The 25,025-nt window shown below is 43.2% G+C and overlaps 1 protein-coding gene across 1 annotated transcript in view; it reads right to left on the bottom strand.

Annotated features, from left to right (window-relative positions):
- AFF2 (AF4/FMR2 family member 2) overlaps positions 1-25,025 on the bottom strand; it is a gene marked incomplete at its 5' end in the record, with an annotated part of 92,341 nt that overhangs the window by 28,394 nt on the left and 38,922 nt on the right. The window contains 3 exons of the mRNA XM_018044732.1: positions 3,891-4,012; positions 5,424-6,431; positions 8,242-8,401. Coding sequence (XP_017900221.1) covers positions 3,891-4,012; positions 5,424-6,431; positions 8,242-8,401 — 1,290 coding nt within the window. The remainder of the gene's footprint in view (positions 1-3,890; positions 4,013-5,423; positions 6,432-8,241; positions 8,402-25,025) is intronic.

Raw genomic sequence — 25,025 nt, 5'->3', positions numbered from 1 at the left:
TTACTTGAATTTTAATCTTTTCTTAGACAACTAATATTGCCCTGTGCAGCCATTTACTTTTCATGATTATTGACTACAATTTTCAATAGCAAATTAAGTCAACAAGAATTTATGTTTTCCTCTTGGTCAATTTCAGTCAGTGTCTAGAAATATAGATTTACAATATCTCAAAGCAACAAATCAAAGATGAACAAGCACTCAAGTGTTTTGATTCCTGAAATGGTAGACACCAATGCAATCCCCTCATTCCACTTCTGCTGTGTTGCCCAAATTTGCCAGTTGTAATAACATTTGCTATCTTCTCTGTCTTCTGTTTCATAAACACAGTCCTATGTCAATTTCTGTCAGGCAGCCAAATTTTTAGAAAATTCACTGTTTCTGTCATTAATGTCTTTAATGGATTAAAATTAATTACAAAGTATTTGTCAGTGGATTTTTAAAATTGCTTTGACATGGGGAACCGTTTTAACATAATGGTGAAGTCTGATGAAAATAATAGTGAAAATACAGGTTAGGATGCTTGTCCACAAAGATGCTCCAGCAACATCAGACCACACTGAGTATAATCATTACAGAGGAATTGCACTTTGGAGAATTTACATGGAAAGGAGTCAGGTTTTGCTGTGGCATCTATGGGAGTGACTGGTTCCTTACCTATGACCACTTGACCACTCCTGGCCTACTTGAGCTGCTGGAGAAGGGGATGGGGGTTGCAAGGGGAAGAGCTGTTCCCTAGAGGCAGTCAACCTGCCACTGGCCATAGTCACTGGGCTAGGTCTTCCCATCTGCCACTGTACACAGTACATCATACACAGTACAGTACACTTGGTGCAGTGGCCACTGTCACCTGGCCCCCTTTCCTTCTGTATGATAGTGACCTGGAACCATGAGGCCTTTAATAACTTCCTGGGTGAAAGATACCCAGGGGGTATTTTCTAGGGACTACTCTGTCCATTACGATTTCTTACTATAAGGGCATCTTTTGTATAGGCCAGAAGAGGACAGAAGGGAAAAAGAGTATCCCCTTTCATGCCTCAGAGGCCCTTATGATGGTTCAAACTCCAAAGAAGGGAAAAGGAACGCATCAGGGCCCTTCTAGTGGATGATGGGAAACCCCAGTTGTCAGGCTGGTGTAGCATCCTTCGCTAGGTTTAAAACGCTCATTATGAAAAGTGAATTTTGTGTCATGGAAATTTCCAAGGATTTAATCTGAAGGGTCAACAAAGCACCAAGGAGCAGAGAAAACTCAAGGAGAGAGCTCCAAGGAGAAGAGCTCCAAAAGGCCTGTCCTGGTTTCCTTCTCCCTCAACTCTCGAAACTTTCCCATATAAGAACCCAATTCAGGTCCTTCCTGAATGGTAAAGGCTACTAGGTAAACATTGTTCTCCTAGACAGAAAGATCATACGGACCATGAGGTGAAACACCATTTTATGAGAATAAGTTTGAATTAAACATTTGCCTAATACTCGATCATCTCTCTTCTATGAAATGGGGAATGAGAGGGATTACTGGGTCACTGAAGCAGGCTTGCAATGGGGACTGATGGTGTGGCAATATCCCACGGCCCTCTAGCTCTTCCTTGTGCCTTTTGGTGGCCTGGCCCAAAGAGATGAGAGCCTGGGAACTGAGGAGGTACCACCATATTTGTCCTGTGCTGTGATTAGCCACTTAGTCCTGTCCAACTCTTTGCCACCCCATGGGTTATAGCCTGTCTGGCTCCTCCACCCATGGGGATTCTCCAGGCAAGAACACTAGAGTGTGTTGCCATGCCCTCCTCCAGGGGATCTTCTTAACCAGGGATTCTGAACCCAGGTGTCCCTCATTGCTGGTGGATTCTTTACCACTGAGCCACCAGGGAGGCCCCAAAATACTGGAGTGGGTAGCCTATCCCTTCTCCAGGGGGTCTTCCTAACCCAGGAATCAAACAAATAGGGGTTTTCTGCATTGCAGATGGATTCTATACTGTCTGAGCCACCAGGGAAGCCCACTACCATGCCTAGAAGCAGGGAAATAGGCTTCTTTCCCAATGGTTACACACCATCCTTCCAGGGCCTTCCTACTTTCCAAGGAAGAACCTAAAATGGCGTCCTTGTAGTGGTGGTACCTCCTCAATAAGAGGGCTGGCTTGCTCTACTAGAAGAGTGTCTAGTTCTGAGAACTCCAAGTATCTGAAGGGATCAGTTCAGTTCAGTTCAGTCCTCAGTCGTGTCTGACTCTTTGCGACCCCATGAATCGCAGCATGCCAGGCCTCCCTGTCCATCACCAACTCCCGGAGTTCACTCAGACTCACGTCCACCAAGTTGGTGATGCCATCCAGCCATCTCATCCTCTGTCATCCCCTTTTTCTCCTGTCCCCAATCCCTCCCAGCATCAGAGACTTTTCCAATGAGTCAACTCTTCGCATGAGGTGGCCAAAGTACTGGAGTTTCAGCTTTAGCACCATTCCTTCCAGAGAGCACCCAGGGCTGATCTCCTTTAGAATGAACTGGCTGGATCTCCTTGCAGTCTTAGGGACTCTCAGGAGTCTTCTCCAACACCACAGTTCAAAAGCATCAATTCTTTGGGGATATTTCATATCAAGTTATATTGGGGAATACAAATGCATGTCACAAAGAGCTATGGGTCCTCAGGGAGACAGCAGCCCAGGACCAAATCTGGGCTGGCAGATCCTGGCAGCCCATGACCAAATCTCCTTAGTTTATCAAGCAGATCTAGTGGTCATTGATCTTTTCTTACCTTTCATCTCTAAACAACAAGGATCCAAACAAATGTAAACTGATAACTTATTTCCAACGTCTTATCTGTGGCAGACTGATGCCCTGTCACTGATGTTAAACAGTAATCTGTGAAATCCATTGTTAGCAGCAGTTAGCCAGATTGCCTCTCCACTCTGGGCTGCTAATAGGTTCCAAAACTGGTCATTGATGGAAGTTACCTCTAATGCTGAGTGAATTTATGACAATAATTCTCCAAACAGAATAGTTCCAGGAGCTGACATATTTGTTAGGGAGGGCTTCCCTGGTGGTTCAGACAATAAAGAATCCACTTGCAATGTGGGAGACTTGAGTTTGATTCCTGGGTTGGGAAGATCCCCTGGAGAAGGGAATAGCTACCCACTAGATTGTTAGGGAAGTGATGTGTGAAAGACAGAAGAACTCTTGTCACCATGCTTGGTAGGGAAGGCTGGGGTCCTATAAGTGAGCAGGGGACAAGGAAGCCTCCTGCCTGACTCTGGCACCTTCTGCAAAGAGATAGACAGGAGAAGAGCTGCCAGCTGATCGGCATTAATTTGTTCACCCCGAGCTGGCTTTTCCCAGCACAGAACTGCCTGGGGGTGTGGGGCACTCCTAGACAGCTCATGTCCCTGGCCTCCCCAGACATGTCATTCCCTTGGCCTCTGAGGAGTTCAGGACGAAGTTGTTGGTCCTCAAGCTTCATATGAGCACTATGATTTGACAGCAAAGAGGAAGCCACTGCTGTATCATTCTGTTGAGGCCAAGGGAGATGGTTTCATCCCTATCAGAACTGGAAGTTGCCCAGAGGGAGGTGATTTGGCTCAAGAGGCAGGTGTCCTTTAAATTGGTTTACTTCCTTTTACCCTTCACTCAGTGCTAAAAGTCCACTTTGGCCAATTTTGGACATCCATCTGAGTTGGAGTAAAGAAATGTTGCTAAAAAGCTCAAGTGGTCACCCAAACCTTGTAGCCTGAAGCCCACCCTTTTCCCCACCCATGTTAGGCTGGGGGCCAGAGACAGCTGTCAAGACACAACTGAATGACTCCTCTTTCTTACCTAACATTCTTTTGGGATAGGACTCCCTACCCTTAAGGGTTCATTGGAGATTTCTTAGGAGTCCAAACCAGCAAATCATAGAATCAGGGCAAACTCACTCTTTAGTGCTGGGAGGCTTCTGAGGGGGAGCTGGTGAGATGCAAGGTGGCAGCAGGCAGATGGTGGCTGCCTCCTCCAGGCGCTGCTTCTTCTCAGGGATTTTCCCTGCAACTTCTGCCGGCTTTAACAGGAAAAAAAGAATACACAGAGTTTGAAATCCATGGAACAGGTAGACATTTTAAAACAATGAGCAAGGGAGACAGTGTGCTTCTATTTTAAGTCCTAGATTAGGTAGGGGCCTTAAAAGTACACCTTTGATCAGACAGAAAACTGATACATCTTGCCCCGCCTACTTCAGCCAAGAAGCTGGCATCAGAGAGGGTGAAGCTGTGATGTCAGCCTCTGATTGGGTGGCACAGAGATCTCATACCAGAATTAAAGAGAATCTATCATTTTCAGACACTTCCAGCAACAATGCCCTGACAAATGAGTAATTTAGAAACTAACACTGCAGTTCTAACATGGCATAAATCCTGTCCAAGCAACATGGGGGTTGGGGGTAACACACAAAGGTCACTTGTACAACCAACAGTATGCAGGAAATTAACCATGTGCAAGGCACACCTTGTACCTTCCTGTATTGGTTCTGAAGGTATGCTTTCACTCCTAGTTGCACTGCTGTCGTCACTAAGAGCAGGGAAACAGTGATAGGGCAAGGGCCCCAGACTTTGTTGCCTATTTTGGAATACTCTCATTAGTTAAGGTGGCACCACAGCTCAGAAATAAAACCACCTGTGAATCTTTAAAGCCAAACGATGACTTAAATCATCGTTGCAGGAGTCCCCAAGGCAGCTATTCAAACTAATATCACTCAAGAATCACCATGAGATGACGTTATGCTAAAAATCTACTGTGACACCCAGAGATGCATGCCATGAACCTACTGGATACAAACTCAGTTTCCCAGTTAGATGTGCAATGGAAAAGGCCATTCTGGGTTTCACCTTCTGATTACATTGAATCCAACCCGAATGTCCTGCAGGAGAGATTTTCACGAGACAAGCCAACTACACAGGTCAGGGGGCCAAGCAGGCTGAACAGAACGTGTGTCTAGTAGGAGCCAGGGTAATCAAAATGGAACTGAGTGGCAGGGATGTTTGTATGTAGAAATTAACAAGGCTTAGAGGATGCATTTTGACCTTATGAGTCCTGGGTGCCCTGCTGCTGCCGGCAGGAGACTGTAGAATAGTGACCCATGAATTCGGGAAGCAGAATCAGCTTAAATAGCTGACCTGACGGACTGGCTGCCTGGGGAAGGAGACTTCATATTCGTTGTTGCTACACATCATAATCCCTCACGTGCCATACTGGATATTCTTGACATTGGTTATAAAATCTTGATTATCCCTAACACTTCCTCCCTGGTCATGTCAAATACTACATTCCCCAGGGAAAGTATTAATATCCGTGCTTTCACCAAAGACTGCAATCCACTGCCACCAGCCTGCTGGAAAAGGAGACTCAAGATCAAAGTAGCCCAGACAGCCACTGCTCCCGATCACGTGGCTGGCCAGAGTGGATGGACGGCTTACCTTGTGCTTACGCTTGCCCTTGGGGGCGGCTTTCTCTGCAGGCACCGCAGCCGTCTGCCGCTTGGGCTTTGAGGCTGTCTCCTTGTGGTCTAGCTTGGCTGGTGCTGCCTGGAGTGAGTTCTGGCCAGGCACTCGAGACAGTAGGTCAAGGTCAATCTTCACCCAGAGATTTTTCAGATTCTCTTGATCTTGGACAGGAGATAGAACCTCGGTTTGTGTGACAGGGACCGGTGACTGAGTAGGCTCCTCACTCGGGACTGGTGGGTTGTTGCCATTGCCACTGCTGAGAAAGCTGCTGAGGGTCAGGCTGGCCCCTCCGGCTTCCTTGGATTTGGTCGTGTTGCCCCCTGGAGCCATGCATGGAGGCAGGACTTTGATCTGCAGGGGCTCTTCCTGATCCGTGTTGGAATCAGACGTAGATGAATCAGTCTCAATGAATTCCCGGGACTTTGGAACCATCTTGCCAGGCCCTCGGTACTTCTTCTTCTCGGGAGCCAAGGGGATGCTGGCCCTTGGTTCTTTCCTGGGAATTGGCTTGTGGGCAACGGCTTTGTTGCGCCCTCTCGGGAGGTCAGGAAGCTCCCCACTTTCCTTTTCTTTGGGAGTGCTGCTGGTGATATTTGGTTTGGGCCAGGTAAATTCCTCAACGCTGGTGTTCTTCTCGACCCTTTTGGGCTGTTTTTTCCCAATTGTCCTTTGAGAGGCTGTCTCAAGAGTTGTGGACAACTTATGCTTCAGAGCCTTTGTTTCTGGAGTTTTCAGGGTGGGTCGTGGACGGGCTTTCTCCCTGATGAGACCAAGGAGAGGCCTCTCTTTGGGTTCAGGCAGGACCTGGCTGGGGTTTGCCTTCACCTTGACCTGGACTTCCATTGGCTGAATGACTGGAGGAGGCACAGAAATCGTCTCCATGGGTGTTTCATTTTGTCCACAAATAAAAGATTTGTTTTGAGAAGTCACTTTGTTAAGCCATTTGTCCAACTGCCACTTGTTGGTGGAGGGCGGCTCAGGCTGTGGAGTGAGAAACGGTGGCAAGAATGAATGTCACCTTTGGGAAGAAGTCAGGAGGACCCTCAGTGCACTGACTGTTGACTGGTAAAAGCCTTGGCTGTCAAGTGACCATTCACACATTTAGAAACATACATGAAATTCTCATCTATCACATTCCCTAGACAGCCAAATACTTCACAAAGTGGCTCCACTATACTAAGTTCCACTCTTTTTCTGAAACTATCCCTTACTCTGGCCAGCAAGGAAAGAATTTTTCACAGAGTGTTTTTCCAGAGAGTGGGTAGAGAGCTGGGGAGGGAAACCGGTTCCCAAAATCCTTTGGTGGGACTCATTACTCAACCTCTCACCAGGAGGCTGAGAGAATGATCTCTGGTTCTGAAAAGAAATGTGAGTATGCCTCAAGTGTAATTCAAAAGGAAAGTCTTTCTCTGCCAAAGTGTCAGGGCCTCCAATACGATGTTGTAATTTGCTGCAAAAAGAAGAGGCTTTTTGTATTTTTACTGAAGGATGAAAAGATTTGACTTCCCAAAAAACCACTGCATTTTCATTGGTGTATGGGCAATAATCAGTTTATGTGGACATGCTTGCAGACATTAGCATCTGCTGTTAAGCCATGGAAATGATGCGTACAATTCGGGTGCTTGATTCCCAAGTCTGAATTCTGCCTGTTGAACTAAAACAGCCATCATATTTTTTATTAGAACTGCTCTTTTTTTTTTTTTGCAAGCCATCAGCTTAGGCTTATGGCACCAGCCAATAGAGGATGACAGAATTAAAAACGTTTTGAGTAGCCATGATTCCAACCGGCACAGAGCAGTGGCAGGTAAGGGTCGAGGCCATTGGAGCAGCTGCTACTGTTGGCAGCAAAGCTCGAGGTTAAGAGCTCCAGCTCTTGTAGCACACACCCTGGTTTCAGTCCTTCCTGTGAGATCTTGGGAAAGTTCTTTCTTACCCTCTCAGAACCTTATTCTTTCATCTATGAAATGGAATAATGATAGCCAGGACCCCATAGGGTTGTCATGAGCATGAAATGAGAAAATGCAAGTCACGAGCTTCTCATGGAGCCTGGCACATGATCCACATTCACAAAGCGTGGGCTCTTACAAACAGCAGTAATGTCGCTGTGGCATCTTCTTCTGTTATTCTTTTCTGACTATTGACAAACAGTGTGTCCAGAGCCACTGAGGGATCAGCTTGCTGTAGCAGGTGCCGGCTCAGGAGAACTGAGAGGCTGGCAGTCAAAGAAGATGGAGGGGAAAGGCATGGCTTTGATCACAAAATTATAATTTTGGTATTTTGTGGGGCTATGTTAAATGTTTTCATGAATTGCCATCGAGTACATTTGAAAAATATTCTTTGAAATTAAAAACAAAAACAAAAAAAACCTGTGACCTTTCAACCAACCATCACACTTCTTAGATCTCACTTGCCCAGTGACAATTCATCACTTCAACCTAGAGGAAGGGGTGGTGTCCCCAGACCTAGAAGTGGGTCTTGACTTGCTTCGTTGGTTCTCTCGAAAGGGAAGTTTCGAGCTCAGTGATTGCTATTCCAGTATAATAGTAATGGGGAAGCTCAAGGCTCAGAGTAACTGAGTGAGTCACATGGCACATCAGTCACATGGCAAGAAATCTCCGTTAGAAACTTTACAAAGACATGTGTTAGAAGAAAAAAGTGCTATCAAATACCTGAGTGCTTTTCTGGAGTATTTACTGTGCTGTAGTCACGACCGTGCTGGAATATTATTATTATCACATTATTGTGTGTGCATGTCAGGGGTGCTGGGTCGGGGCCCTGGCTCCTCACCCACCTCTGGAGTGGTCACTCGTGGCGCCTCATTGGCTTCGCTGTCAGTGGTGCTGCTTTCAGTGTCTGAGTCAGACTCTGAGCTGCTCTCTGAGTCACTGGAGCTGCCGGATCCCCCACTGGTGGGCGCTGCAGGTGGGGGTTGGGGCGGTGCCAAGAGTGGGCTGAAAGGAAAATGACACCATTCATTGCCTCTTTTACTCCCAAACTGGCTGGAAAAGAATCCAGGTGGGCATGAAGACTGATCATTTGTGAGGGCCAGGCTGAGTGGAGTGTGCTGTTCCATTTCACAGATGGGAACTACAAGGCTCAGGAGGCCCAGGGAGTGACCCACAGTCCCAGGTTGTTTTTTTTCTTTCTTTCTTTTTCTGTTAAGATACATTTTCAGTTGCTGTCTTATTCAGAAATCCCCAGGTTTGTAAAGGGGTTCTCATCTTAGTTATACCTGCAGTGCAGTCCTCTCAGCAAGAAGGGGTGAGTTGAATCCTCACTTTTGTCATAGAAAACTGAGGTTCAGAGGAGGGGGGTTCTTGCCGCAGCCTCACAGCTAGATAGAGGCGTGAAACTGGGACCATAGCCTCCCAGCTCCCTCAAAGGGCAGGGATTAGTAAAGACACTGGCAGCCAGGTGCCCAGTGCCCAGCACCAAGGTGAGCAGGGCTGACTATGTTACCATGGAGATGAGAGGGCGCACTGCACAGCCTCCTCCACCAGAATTTCTATAACCTCTTCAGACAACTCCAACCAGGAAGTATGATCATACAGGACCAACCATCTCTAATGGCTGATTTTAAATCTGTAAAGCTGACCAAGCAAAGCACAAGGAAATTGACACCATTTGCTACTCTGTCTTTATTGATAATCCATGCTCTTCCTTACTAATCGTTTGCCCTCTGTGCCCCATAACAAATCAACCTCAGCTGTCTCTTGGCACTTTGGGGTATGTCACTGCCTTTCTGTCCTTTTGTTCATCATCTTTGGGGGCTAGTTTTCCTGTTTTTGCTCTGACATGGGGCTCTAAAGTCAAGGGAGGGTTCTCATCTGTCCCTGTCTCATCAGCTCAGGCTCCTCTTTGGAGAGAAGTTTAAATCACAGAGAGGGGTGGCCTGGGGGCCAGAGCATCTTTGCTGCAGTGCTGGACTGGTCCTCCTACCTGTCTGGCTGGCCATCTGAACCTCACTGCCTCTCAGACTCCCAGCTCCTTGCCTGGCTTTTCCCAGAAAACCCAGTCCTGGCCCTGGAGGACACCTCGTCTTGTGGCTCCACCTGCAAGTTTTGGCAGAGAGGGACTCCAAGGGCCCTCCAGTGTCTAAGACTCTGGAATCACAGACCATTATTCCTCACCTGCCCCCACTTCATCCTCTCACCAAAGCCTCATTTTCAACATAATAGCTCTTGCCTGGGAAGGCAGAGGATCCCTTTCAAACCAGCATGGGTGCCTCGTCCAACTCAGAGAGCCTTTTCCTTACATGTGCCTCGTGCCCCCAAAGACGGCCCCTTTCATCTCCCAAGTAGCTATTCTCTTTCATATAGCCAAAGCTCCTTTTAAAAGGCTATCTGCTAAGTAAATGCTATCTGCAAATACATTCGTCTGCCAAATACACCAAGTGATTAGGGGAAGCAGAAGAAACATGGGCCTACACCCCCTGGGAAAGTGTGTGTGTATGTGTGTGTGTATGTGTGTTTGAGACAGTGGGGCCAGGGATCTATATATACAACTCAGTGTGCCTCTTCCCCTGTATTCCTTTGCGGTATAATGAATCCATATTTAAGCAAAATACCCTCTAAATCTAATCAATTGTTTTTGTCTTTGATTACTAACCAAAGACTGAGGCAACAGATTTAAGTCAGACTAATCCAGAGGCTTGCTAACTTGGCCTCAATTCCTCCCAAGTAAAGTTTCAGATACAGCATAGAGCATTGGCAATACTGAGACTCCTGGCTGGTGGATTGACAGTTAAGATCTAACGTATACTCCCACATTTATGATTTTCAAATGAAAAGGCTGTTTCCTACTTTTGTTTCCTATCTATGCATTAAATTCTGGCTTGTGCGTGTTTGTATACAAGTGTTCCTTATCCAAAGACTTTTGGAAGCGAGATGAATTTTTATATTTAGATTTTTAAATAAACAAGTCATATGGTAGCTATACCATATCTATAATACCCCCTAGTGGGTTCAGGGTAGTACCCTTTAATAAAACTCATTAATACTGCTGCAGTTAACAGTTACAGTCATAAAGACTTGAAATTAATACCTGCATATCAGTCTAGGTCAGGTTTTGTCATCAAATGGCTCAAAGTCACTGACGACAACAACAGTTCTCCAAATTTTCTGAATTTCAGAATTGTGATTAAGAGATTGTAGGCATGGACAGAAATCACATATGAAAAAATTGACTATTTGTATGAGTAAATATAGATATACAGACGCAGATACAAAATAAAGATGATTTGAAACCTAAGCATAACCTTGACTGAGAACCAGTGAAATGAGGCCTGAAATGATTTTCCCTAAGTCTTCTTACAGGTAAATGTATTGCCGTGTCCTCAGGAAGGATCCTACGGCCAGTCAACGTTAACAGTGACCACGCAGGGGAAACCAGTGTAAAAGAACAGGGAGAGGCGCACGAGTTTTCCATGCTCACACTGATGGGTGTAAATACTTGGGGGTGAGAGGGACGGTGGCCTTGAAATCAGAGAGAACACCATGAGAACTCAAGTGAGGGTTAAGGGCTTCAGCATCTTAATGAGAAAGAATTGCTTTCTCTGGGCAGTTGCACAGTTGGAAACAAAGAAGAGTCAGCATTGGTGGGAGGGAATGGCATTGCTTAAAATGGGAGTAAAACTACCCTCCGTAGTACATTCCTCTGCCTTCACTATCCATCTGCTCTTCCTATGGTTAGTGGACAATCTGGCTGCACCCAGCCTGCTAAGGGACATAGGGCACGCCTCTGAGTCTGACCCTCACTTCCTGTGGGCCCACCTTGCACCTAGCTGGGGCCCCTCCGAGGGCCAAAAAGTGAGTACAAAACCAAAACATTGTCTTCACAAGCAGGACAAACCTCAATATCAGGATTGACCGAGGGCCACATTCTTGTCTAGAATCCACTGTGGAGCTTTCACGTTAGCAAATCATCACTGTATTTCACTTTCAGTTCTTCCCTGAAGCCCGTTAGCTGTTCAGTTAGTTAAATTCCCACTTTTGCTATATTTACTTTCATGTGTCACTAATTGATTTTTCAAATGTATATTAAACTGGCTATGAGCAACACTAGGAAACACAACTCTTGATTCTGCTGAGAAGATGAAGGATGAATGTGCAATTTCCATATTCTTCATTTATCAAACTGCAGTAGAATCATTTCCCATATACCATTTACTATTGTATTTTAATAAACTGCTTTTAAAAGAATGCTAGTGGTTACAGCAAAGATAACAGATGATATAAAAATCATTAGCATTTAATATATTAAACTATCTACTCTATAGTCTGTAAATATTAAAAGTGTATTCTGTGACTTCACCCTGCATGTAATAAAACTGCTCAAAGGACAAATGTGGACAACTTCAAAGTGAACTGTTGAACCTTTTCAAAGATCAGATTTTGCTATTGTGTTCACTGGGGTGAGCAGTCTGTACCAAGTGTAACATAGCCTCATTTTAATCCTAACCCCATTCAGTAGGTCTTCATGGTCATGGGCCAGTTGGCTTAGCAAGTCAATGATCCTAGTAGGGAAAACCAGGGTGAGGGAAGGGGATCAAAGAGCAGGCCACTGGGGGAGAAGTTTGGGAGGCTTTTAAGATGCCTCCTCCAGACAGCATTGACCCTGGTGTGGAAGGCTTGAGAGCACTGGGGGAACAGATGTCAGTCTCTCTAAGCTTACACTGACCAAGCCTCTTCTACAATAAAAGGCTCAATATGTGATACTATAAGATAGTCCAGAAGCCATATGAAGGAACAAGGACTTCTTTGTCTGGAGAAGATTCTGGGGCAGGGAGGAAGGTGGATCATGTGACAACAGTCTTTAAAAACTGGAAGGTCTGTCCGGTAAGGGAGTGGGCTAGCTCTGAAGGCCTTCCAAGGTAAAACTAGGATCAATGAGTTTGAGATCTAGCCAGGAAAGATCTCACCTCAACATCAGAAAAGGCTTAAAAAATCTACAGTTGGCCACAGGAAGAAGCCATTGCTTTGTAGGCCTGTGAGCTTGATACCTTTAGGTGAACAGATAGCTGGCAATTAAGATTCCTATTATTGATCTACAACGGAGTTCAGTGATCTTTAAAGTGTCTTCCAACTCAAAGGTTATGATCCTCATGAAACAAAAATGTGTAGGGGATTTTAGGGGAGACTGTTCGGACCTTAGAGAAAATTGTGAGGAGACCTTTGCCCAGTCTGCTCATTAAGGCAGGTGTGAAATGACTTACTCTTGGCAACACGGCTCTTATATGAACCGCAGAAGATTAAAGCTGCCTTTCTGTAGGGCTATTTCATAAATCAGACTTTTCACTAATTCAGATTAACACCCTACAGAAAACCAAACATCTGCATCAGTGCTATCTGACTTGATTCTTAATTTAACTGTAAATTCCTCTCTCAGGAGATAAACAGGGATGATGAATTGGCCATTCTGCTCAATCAAGCTGTATGGGCATCAGAAAGGAAAGGTTCCAGAAGGGGTAATGACTTTCTAAGAGGAAACATATATGGGAAGGATTCGACAAGCAAGTCCACAGGGTATGGATCTTGGAAGCATATTTTACAAGACCCTGAAATTGCCAAAGAGACACAGCATGAGATGCTTGATGAGGGACTCTTGCATTAAACCCTTGTCTTTAGTTGAGACTTGTAAAAATTTCATCAATATGAGCCTTTTCTGGTTTTATGGAGATCAAATGTCTATCTACCAGATAATTTGAAATGCTTCTTTACTTGATTCCATCATTAAGTTGTAAAGGTTTGGCCCTGGGGCAAAGGAATCAACATTTATACCTGATCTTTCCTCTCTTGATCCTTTTCCTCTGAACTCTGGGTCCAAAAATGGAAACAATTGATCAGATTTACCATAGTAGGCCACTAGGGGTAGACACTCTGAGCCCTGAGCCTGGTCCAGTCAGAGGATGGGAGGAATCTATTTTGGTCTGAGTCAGTAGCTTTGAAATCTACCCCACCCACCCCACCCCAGAAAATCCATTTAGCTCCGTTGTCCAATAGAAACTTTGAAGTGAAGTGAAGTGAAAGTTGCTCAGTTATGTTCAACTCTTTGCTACCCAATGGACTATACAGTCCATGGAATTCTCCAGACCAGAATACTGGAGTGGGTTGCCTATCCCTTCTCCAGGGGATCTTCCCAACCCAGGGATCAAACCTGGGTCTCCTGCATTGCAGGCGGATTCTTTACTAGCTGAGCCACCAGGTGGGGAGCTAGGCAGAAGCATAATACATAAGACAGACAAAACCAGGTTTGTTCTATTTCTCCCAGCACCTTTTCCTCCTCCCTGGATGGCCCCTAAGCACACTTTGAAAATAAAACACTGCATATCCCAATATTCTCACAAGCAACTCAGAATCAAGTATGTTTTGTGTTAATGTAATGATGCTACTGATTAGCAGATTACCATCCACTTGTAATTGAAGCTACACCCTGGCATGGCTCCGAGGAGATAATCTTTGTCCAGTGAGTGTGTACATTGGGAATTTGTCCTTTTGTCTGATTCTGATGTTTGAAATGGAGTCTGCTCAATTTACTTGCAAAACATAAGGTGATGTACACCTATCCACTCACATTCATTTTCATGGGAAAGTTACCCTATGTGATATAGATTAAAGCCCTGATTGACTGAAGAGATCTGTGGTTGGTGAAAATGATGATCAAAGATGTCCACACTCCAATCTCAAACCTGTGAATATGATACCTCATGTGGAAAAAGAGGTTTTGCAGATATGAATACATTCAGGATCTTGAGATGGGGATATGGTCCTGAATCATTTAGATGACCCCAGTGTCATCCCAGGGTCTCTGGGAACCAGAGCTTGGTGTAAGGAAGGCTCTAGTAGATTACTGCCACAGCAATGGGCAATCAAAGTGGTTATAGATTCCCAGGAAGCTGCAAGCTGACCATTTGAAACTTTCATGATAATCAGAAATGAGTAGCTTCTCACATTTTTCAGTCACCAGCAGTTACGTATTTCTCCTAACTTACCTGGCATCTTACTTCCTTTCTGAGACCATAATGCTGAGTGATTTTGGCAATGGCTTTTCAGAGTTACATTTGACTCACAATCTATCATGGCTTTCTTACCCTTTTGATGGACTGACTAGACTCAGCTCTTGTCTTCTTTTCCTGCCTGTGCCCTTTCTCCCATCTTCAGTCACATATGTAAATAGGTACATTTCCCCTATTGGTTTTAAAGAGGTAGCTTTAGTTAAGTTAGAGGAGCATGGGATTGGGAGTCAGATGATCTTTTTTGAATGTCACCTTGGATGCTTTATTTTTGTGTAACCTTAGACTAAGCACTTGCCTGGAAAATCACATGGATGGAGGAGCCTGGTAGGCTGCACTCCATGGAGTCGCGAAGAGTTGGACACAACTGAGTGACTTCACTTTCACTTTTCACATTCATGCATTGGAGAAGGAAATGGCAACCCACTCCAGTGTTCTTGCCTGGAGAATTCTAGGGATGGCAGAGCCTGGTGGGAGGCCATCTGTGGGGTCGCACAGAGTCGGACATGACTGAAGCGACTTAGCAGCAGCAGCAGCAGACTAAGCACTTAACACAAGCATCTCAGTTTCCTCATCTGTAAAATGGGGTAATATATCACATGGACTTCCCTGGTGGCTCAGAGGCTTATAAGAGGACCAAGCTAGGAAATTTAGGTGAGGGAACTCTATTAACAAGTACTTCTCAAACTTTAATGTGCATTAGCATAACCTGGAGATCTGCACATGCAGATTTTAGTTACAGGGCCTGGAATGGGTCCTGAGTTCTGCATTTCTAACACATTCCCAGGTGCTAAAGATGGTCCTGGTCAATGAACCACACTGAGAGGACCAAGGGTACAAGAGGCTATTCAGATATAAACTTCTGGCAAAAAATAAGTTGGTGATCTGGACTGGAAACTAATGGCTAAAACACAGTTTTGAGATCAACTGTGGATTTTTCCCCCATAATTATTCTGCCCTTCTTTAGCAACAAAGAAAGTCGACTGCCTTATATCACTTTGAATCTAACCTGATCAAGTTGAGGCTCTTTGGTCAATTATTCCTGAACAGGTTTTATCAGATTCCTTCTGATAAGCACTGACTTCAGCTTATAATTTTCCTGAGACTACCTGCCTGCACCTGTACTTGACCAAGTGCATAATTCTTTCCTCCAAATGTGTCCCAAGGATCACCAGGGCTTGCCACTGTCCCCGCCAAGTGTCGAGGTGGTATTAGAGTACATCCATGGTCATGGCTGGGGCCCTGAGCATGATTCATAATGGCTAATAGAGATAGAGGTGATGGCATTCCAGCTGAGCTATTAAAAACCCTAAAAGATGATGCTGTGAAAGTGCTGCACTCAATATGCCAACAAACTTGGAAAACTCAGCTGTGGCCACAGGACTGGAAAATGTCAGTTTTCATTCCAATCCCAAAGAAAGGCAATGTCAAAGAATGTTCAGTTGTACTCATCTTACACGCTAGTAAAGTAATGTTTAAAATTTTCCAACCAAGGCTTCAACAGTACATGAACCAAGAATTTCCAGATGTTCAAGATGGATTTAGAAAAGGTAGAGGAACTAGAGATCAAATTGCCAACATCTGTTGGATCACAGAAAAAGCAAGAGAGTTCTAGAAGAAAAAAACAAACAAACAAACAAACATCTATTTCTGCTTTATTGACTACACCAAAGCCTTTGACTCTGTGAATCACAACAAACTGTGGAAAATTCTTCAGGAGATGGTAATACCAGATCACCTTACCTGGCTCCTGAGAAATCTGTATGCAGGCCAAGAAGCAACAATTAGAATTGGGCATGGAACAACAGACTGGTTGCAAATTGGAAAAGGAGTACATCAAGGCTGTATACTGTCACACTGCTTATTTAACTTATATGCAGAGTACATCAAGCAAAATACTGGGCTGGATGAAGCACAAGCCGGAATCAAGATTTCTGGGAGAAATATAAATAACCTCAGATACATAGATGACACCACCCTTATGGCAGAAAGCAAAGAAGAACAAACAGCCTCTTGATGAAAGTCAAAGAGGAGAGTGAAAAAGTTGGCTTACAACTCAACATTCAAAAAATGAAGATCATGGCATCTGGTCCCATCACTTCATGGCAAATAGATGGGGAAACAATGGAAACAGTGACAAAGTTTATTTTCTTGGGCTCCAAAATCACTGCAGATGGTGACTGCAGCCATGAAATTAAGAGACACTTGCTCCTTGGAAGAAAAGCTATGACAAACCTAGGCCACATGATAAAAAGCAGACATTACTTTGCCGACAAAGGTCCATCTAGTCAAAGCTATGGTTTTTCCAGTAGTCATGTATGGATGTGAGAGTTGAACCATAAAGAAAGCTGAGCACTGAAGAAAAGATGCTTTTGAACTATGGTGTTGGAGAAGATTCTTGAGAGTCCCTTGGACTGCAAGGAGATCCAACACGTCAATCCTAAAGGAAATCAGTCCTGAATGTTCGTTGGAAGGTCTGATGCTGAAGCTGAAACTCCAATACTTTGGCCACCTGCTGCAAAGAGCTGACTCATTTGAAAAGGTCCTGATGCTGGGAAAGAATTGAAGGCAGGAGGATAAGGGTACAACAGAGGATGAGATGGTTGGATGGCATCACCGACTCAATGGACATGAGTTTGAGCAAGCTCTGGGAGTTGGTGATGGACAGAGAAGCCTGGCGTGCTGCAGTCCATGGGGTAGCAAAGAGTCACACATGACTGAGTGACTGAACTGAACTGAACTGAATAGAGACGGAGCATGCACGATGCACCAGGAAGCAGGTTCAGTGCCTTTCTTGCATCTTCTCTTTCAATCCTCACAACAGTCCCCCCTGAGTCCGATGCTCTTACTACTTCATCTTATGGCTGAAAATACTGAGACTTGGTACCAACAATATCAAGCTGAAAAATAATTTTAAGGATACTTTCAAAGGAATGGGAAAAGCCAAGGTGTCTGGATCCCACCGCACTGCAGTATGAAATGGTATGGCATTATGGAGGGGGCCAGTGTGTTCCCAGCAAGGCTGGCCAGTGCTGGCTAATAGGCCATTTATGTCTTATTTGTTTGTCTATTCAGTTGCTAAGCCATGTCCAACTCTTCGTGACCCCATGGGCTACAGCACACCAGGCTCCTCTGTCCTTCAGGAGTGATGCCATCCAACCATCTCATCTTCTGTCATCCCCTTCTCCTCTTGCCCTCAGTCTTTCTCAGCATCAGGATCTTTTCCAATGTTTTGAGAACATCACAACTTGCATTAGGGAAAATAAAGCAGTATTCAAATTTTTCTAGAAATAATTAAAAGTCATCCTGACTTCTTTGTTATTGGTCAGAGCTGTTTCAACAAACAGCAAGCAGATGGGGAAAAAATCAATACGGACAAGTATTTTTTGCCTTTAAAGTCTATATTTTAAAATGGGGGCAAGAAAGAGAATGAAGGTAAGCAAGTGGATGGAACTTGGACACCCACGACCCTGTCTCCAGCAAAGCAGAGAATGAAAGATTGGCAGCTCGCCTTCATAAGAAGCCCAGGGATGGTTAGAAGTCAGGAATCCATAACAAAGTCAAAGCCTTCCCATTAGAACCCCCTCAGTCACAAATCCTAGGTGGAGCAGGGAACTATTATGACTGGGGGACTTAAACCAAGAAGCTGCTTCTCTGTAGGAATCTCTCCATTGTGTCTAGAGGAGTGGTCTGGAGATGGAGCCCAACTCCCATCAGAGCCCCAGCTATGGGCAGTCTGAGTCCCTGCTGCTGCTGCTGCTGCTAAGTCACTTCAGTCGTGTCCTACTCTGTGCGACCCCATAGACGGCAGCCCTGGGATTCTCCAGGCAAGAACACTGGAGTGGGTTGCCATTTCCTTCTCCAATGCATGAAAATGAAAAGTCAAAGTGAAGTCACTCAGTCGTGTACAACTCTTAGCGACCCCATGGACTGCAGCCTACCAGGCTCCTCCGCCCATGGGATTTTCCAGGCAAGAGTACTGTCTGAGTTCCTAGAGGAGTACAAAGCAGGCTGCTGAGAGGCTCAGAGCTGCCTTTTCCTTGCTTGAGGTTTTTTTTTTTTTTTTTTTTTTCCTGTTGCCCATAATACTCAGAGCTGCCTCACAACTGGGAAAGCAGGCATCCCTCTTCCAATACCCTTAGACTACATTTCTTCTTTGATGTCTCTCAATGCCAATCACCTTATCAGTATTGTCTGCTCCCCTTCATATCTGATTTGTTACCTGATATATCAGAGACACTTGATTGGAGGGTAAGCTTTTAAGGCCAGAGGCTTCATCAACCACACACAAACTCTGCATGATGTTTAGTATGCCTAAGACCCCCTAGAATATAGCCATAAAGAGGTCTTCTCCATACACCTCTGGGAAAACTGTCCCTGGGTGCACCTACTGCCTATGGTCCCAATAAGCAATCGTCATCATTGGATCAACCAGACCAAATACTTTTTAATTGCAGAGCACTTGATAATATTCCAGTATTTTCACTCTTATGACCTCATTTGATTGCTACAAGAACACTGGACAGGGATGGGGGGGGGAGAGATGGAATAGGTATCCTCCTACTTTACCCATAATGCTCCAGGACCTTTTAGCCAAAGTCATGAGGCTGGGCTCTGAGTGAGGGGGGTGGTGATTTCCTCAAGCTACTGGGACTCTTTCTTAAACTGCCAGTCTAGCTTGAGGAATGGAAAAGAATACAGGAACCAGTACAAAATCCACCCTGTAATCATACAAAAAGGCAACCATAATGCAGAATTAATCCCAAATGCTTTCTTTAAGTGACCTAATAGATGCACTGCAAGAATTCAGTGTTCAAAACACTGAAGGCCATCCACCCTGTAGGCTAAGAAAACCTTGTTGCATTTGACTCCTTCAAATGTCAAAACTCACTGAGGCTAGAGGAAAATGTTCCAGTTTACAGATGATAACTATTTCCACACAGAGTAGTAGTTTGTAAAGATTAAATAGGGGAAATGTAAGTGTCTTTTATGCTTTACATCCTTGTGTTTATTCAAAACTTGTATTTGTTTTTAAATAGGTAATAAACATGGTACTGAATTCAAAAGCTACAGTAAGGGATACAATGGAAAGTACATCTTCTGCCCCTCTACTGTCATGTTATACAATTTCCCAATGTTCTCCACTATTGTCTGTTTCTTATGTTTCTTCCAATAACAAAATGAAGTGAAGTGAAATGTTAGTAGCTCAGTCATATCCAACTCTTTGTGACCCCATGGACTGTAGCCCTCCAGGCACCTCTGTCCACGGGATTCTCCAGGCAAGAATACTGGAGTGGGGTGTCATGCCCTTTTCCAGGGGATCTTCCTGACCCAGGGATTGAACCCTCATTTCCTGCTTGGCAAGTAGATTGTTTACCACTGTGCCATTTGGATAGAGAGTTTCAATGTAATTGGTATCTTGAGCAACAGCTGTCAATGGGGTGCAGAGTACAATGTACATGCATGAACATAAGAAATAAATGATGTGGCTCTTACTGAAAATGAGTGCTATCTATACACAGACTTTCCCACTTTTAATTAAAATGATGATTCCGTTATTCTGATTTGTCTGAAACGTGAGCTACCCTCGTCATATCATTTTGATACATTAACCAGCCTGGTCTACACTGTGCATGATATTAACTCCCTTTCTAGTTGATGGTTTTTCTAGTGGCATAATTAATTTCCTCATGGAAGAAAAAGTGTTCAATCAATTTGGGATTAAATTTGAGGTTGAAGGACTTTCACAAAAGACAGAACTAAATCTCCTAGCCCACATGCATTGCTAATTATGACATACTCACATTAAGAACAAGAAGGTGTTCACTTCCCATGATAAATGGGCCTGAAAATCATCCCCAGCATTTACAATAAATCACAAAGATCATTAATAAACAGGCAGGGAGAAAAAAGATAGTTTCTACAAGAATTCACTCCCATTCTTTGCCTAAGACTATCAATGTCATATTTAAAGCTGACATCTTAAATCTTCTCTACAGAAGGCCTCTAAGTCAAAAAGCCCAGCTATTTTAAACAGAATTTCCTACGCCTGTTATTTTGAATGACAGCAAAGGAAATACTGGATCTTTAATCCTGTAATGCTATCTGCCTGAAAATCTTGCCTTCCAGCTAACAGTCTCCCTTCTCATCAAGGCTAAATTAAAGGAGGTCAAGTGTAAATGAGAGAAGAAGAGGGGCCCACACTTTCTTCATACTCTAGGAACTCCTTTGATCTTAAGCCTAACATGCTTTTGACATCAAGAGGAAAAGTCTGATCATGGCCACCAGAAATAAGATAGCTAAGTATAGGCAGCCTTATTCAACATAGATTCCTGTATGTGGAATGGCAGGGTTTACACTTGAATCTAGATCAATACCAGTAAGAACAGCAATCCTGTATGACAAACGAACCCAGAGCCACTTAAAAGCTGACCTAGAAAGAAATGGAAACAAACGTAGGCATTTCTCCAAGAACTTGCAGGATCCGTAATAATGACAGACTAGTAATAACAAGGTCAGGGTGTTTGGGTTTGTTATTAAGAAGAATTTGTCATGTGGAGGAACTTGTCATGCAGAGGAATTTGGGACATTTAGCCATTCTGAAGAAGGCAGAATCTAGAATAAAAAGGGTTAAACAGACAATTAAAAATACATTCAGAAATTAAGCTACATTTGTGGTCATGTGAAAACCCGGGAATCTGCCTATCCTGAGAGTATGTCAGTAGCAAGTCAGCATTATACAAGGTCGCTACCAGTTAAGCCCAAACCAGTGTACATCTTAGGAATTATAGTGAAGAAAATCATCACAAGGTGGGGTGGGGGCCGGGGTTTTAAATGTCCAAAGCAAGAAAAATATGCTTACTTACAAACCACATGAGATGTGTACTTTTAGTGAGATGTGTTCTCTAGCCTGATGTCAAATTCCCGTGCAGTTTCCACCAACCTGCACTACTTCGGCTTTATAATGACAAGACCTATATATACTACTATGCTGGCTGGAAACTTGGGCAAAAATTTGGTGGGGAAGTATATGCTAAAAATGTTCCCTTTGACTACAATTATATTTCACTATGTATTTCAGACAACTATGCCTAAATTCAAGGTATGTGAATGATAGAGAATGTGTGAATGTGTGTACACGCCTGTGACTGCGTGGATGCATCTATTGGCTAAAATCCAAGATGGCTAATACCAAGACAAGTAAAATAATTTCAGCATGAATTAAGATAGTTGCCTAAGGGATCCTCAGATGGCACTAGTGGTAAAGAACCCGCCTACCAATGCAGGAGACGTGGGTTCCCTGGGTCAAGAAGATCCCCTGGAGAAGGAAACGGCAACCCACTACAGTATTCTTCCCTGGGAAATCCCATGGACAGGGAAGCCTGGTGAGTTACAGTACATAGGGATGCAAAGAGTCAGACATGACTGAAACAACTTCGCATGCACACCTAAAAAACAATATTGAGAGAAATACCATTCTTCAAATGATGTGCACAATGTTGATTTTAAAAATAGTGCTGCTATTAATTGGCTAAGAACAGAAATGTTGACTTCTGCAGCACACACTGGGCATTAAGTCATCGAATAAAGAAGATATTATTGTTGTTCATTGTTTACATTAATATTCATGTGGGTTCTAGCCATGTTTTGATAGCACGTACAAATGTATATTCACATGTATGAAAGTCAAACACTATTAAGGTTCTCATCATATATGCAAAAATTAGTTGTAGAAAGAAGAATGTATAAGGCAAAAAGTCTAAAAGAACTGAAATGGTGGCCATTTTTCTATCTGTCGAATGACTCATTAAATATTCAAGGTAAATGTCAACTCTCTTCCAGTTAGCCATGAAACTCATGAAAAGTGGAATGCCTCCAATATATGGAAACAACTGAAGTGTTCATTGACAGATGAATGTTTAAAGAAAATGTGTTATCTATTTTGTTGTTGTTCAGTCGTTGTGTCTGACTCTTTGCAATCCCATGGACTGTAGAACACCAGGCTCCCCTGTATCTATCAATCAATTAATCTATCTGTCTATCTAACGGATAGGAATATAATTCAGCCTTAAAAAAGTAGGAAGTCCTGCCATTTGCAACAACATGAATAAACCTGGAGGATGTTATGCCAAATGAATAAACCAGACACAAACAAAAATACTACATATTCTCACTTATATATGGAATCTAAAGAAAAAATCCAGTTCATAGTAATGGAGCATAGAATGGTAATTTCCGGGAGCTAGAAGGTAGGTGAAAAATTGGTCAAAAGGTATAAGCCTTCAGTTATATGATGAATATGTTCTGGAGACCTAATGTGCATCATGGTGGCTCTAGTTAACGATACTGCATTGTATACTTGCAACTTGCCAAGAGAGTAGATCTCAAGTGTTTTCACCACAAGAAAAGATTATCAGATGAGGTGACGGATGTGTTTGTTAGCTTGATTGTGCTAATCATTTCACAATGTATGTGTATATGAAAACATCACATTGTGTACCTTAAATACACAATTTTTATTTGTCCATCATAGTTCAGTAAAGCTGGGGGAAAAACTGATAGGCTTCTGATTGGTAATAGGACAATGATAAATTCCTGAGGCTGGAGCTATGGTTTTTGTAGAAGCAACCTACTCTTCCAGGAGTATAAATGATCCAGTACAGATCTAGGATTTGATGACATCTTTGATATTTTCAGTAATTAAACAAATCTTGTCAAGAAAAAATACCAAAGTATAGCATTACTTTTTTCCTTCTTTCTTCTTTCCCCTCCTCCTCCTTCTCTCTTTCTGGCATCTTACTTGTAAAAGTCTCAATATTCATAATACTGTCCATTTTTAATGGTCCTTTATTTCTGAATTATATTACAAAAGGACCTGACAAAGTTCACTTACAGAAATGTTTCCAGGATTTTTTTTAAATTATTTGAGTCACAATGGGAGAATCTTTTCCCCAATTCCTTCTAAATATCTTGTTTGCCTATAGCAGGAGGTGTACTAAGTCACTTCAATCATATCTGACTCTTTACGACTCCATAGACTATAACCTGCCAGGCTCCTCTGTCCATGGGATTCTCCAGGGAAGAATACTGGAGTGGGTTGCCATTTCCTTCTCTGGGGAATCTTCCCGACCCAGGGATCCAACCTGCATCTCTTAAGTCTCCTGCATTGGCAGGCGGGTTCTTTACCACTAGCGCCACCTGGGAAGCCCTATAACAGGAGAATACTATGCAAAAGAACAACTCAAAATTTAAAGGTTTTTTAACATTTCTATTTCAAATAGTTCTTAGTTGACTCCAACCTAGAATGAGCAGGGAGAAAGAACCCAGCCTCCTACAATTTGCATATTATGAATGTCGTTTGAGAAGGGCAAGAAAGGGCATGGCATCAACTGCAACATGAAGAGATGTTAATCACTGCTTCTCTTGCTGTGATTTTGCTTTAGAGGTTACATCTTTGGAAGCCCAGCCTGTGTTAATTGTGTTTCCAAATTGTACACGGATCTGCAAGAGGAGACCAAAGCCACTTTTGCTCCATGATTTTACTTTCCTTTAATATGATGGTTTATACACTGTAGTTTATTCATTTATTGGTCTGATGGTTTTTATGAGTTGTGATTCAACATAGGTTCCTTTCGAGTATGGTGTTTTATAAAGATATGGAGAATGTAATATAAGTCTGATACAATTATGGTTATGTGCCACACAAGACAATACTGTAAATATGAGGAGAGTCTGAAAAGCTGCTTAGCAAAATGATCTTAATATACAAGGCAGTGTGAAAATGTAAGAGGAATCTATAATGACAATGAAGATTAGCCATTTGCTCTCTAACCTTATTTACAGAAGCAATCAGAGGTATTCAGGTCGAGTTAATGACCCTGTCTCCAATTAATTCAATTGTCTACAAACAACACTGGTGCAGTGGCTCTCTTCAAGTCTGCCGCACAGTCTCAGAGGGAATACATAAGACTCCATTAAAAGTGACAATAATAATGCATTTATTACTGAAACGCTATTGTATTATAAATAAATTCCTCATGTTAAATTATGCTCCATGCTTTAACAGAAATTCAATTACTGAAATAATAAAAAGATGGTGTATTTGCCAAGTGCTTGGACTATAATCTGGCTGCTTTAGTTACCAGCGGTTGGCTGTTTTGCAATTTTTCCTTCATAGACTATTTCTTTTGAATAAATGCCAGACTTTTTCATACACATTTTATGAACAAGTTGCAAAATGAAATTTTGAGCTTTTGAATCCAATTATGAAAGACATAACTAAATCTATTATTGAAAAAAAAATCTAGTAAGCCCTTTCTGCCGTTGTTCAGAACTGTCTGGTAATTGAGGTAAGCACAGGTGCTGCTCATTATGGACCATTGTGCACCATCTGAATTCTGGGAACTGTAGAATTCAGATGGTTTCAACTCTGTTTGTGTGAATAACAAACAGGCCTGATTCTGCACTTGTTTGTACAAGCTTGTACACAGCTCATTTGGGACTTCGAAGACACCTGCTTACCCTTTTGAAGCCAAAACAGTATCATTTATGTTCTGGCTATCCTT

Source organism: Capra hircus, unplaced genomic scaffold (genome assembly GCF_001704415.2).
Source record: "Capra hircus breed San Clemente unplaced genomic scaffold, ASM170441v1, whole genome shotgun sequence".
NCBI classification, from domain to species: Eukaryota; Metazoa; Chordata; class Mammalia; order Artiodactyla; family Bovidae; genus Capra; species Capra hircus.
The sequence above is the reverse complement of the archived record's forward strand: the minus strand, read 5'-3'. Positions and strand labels throughout refer to the sequence as shown.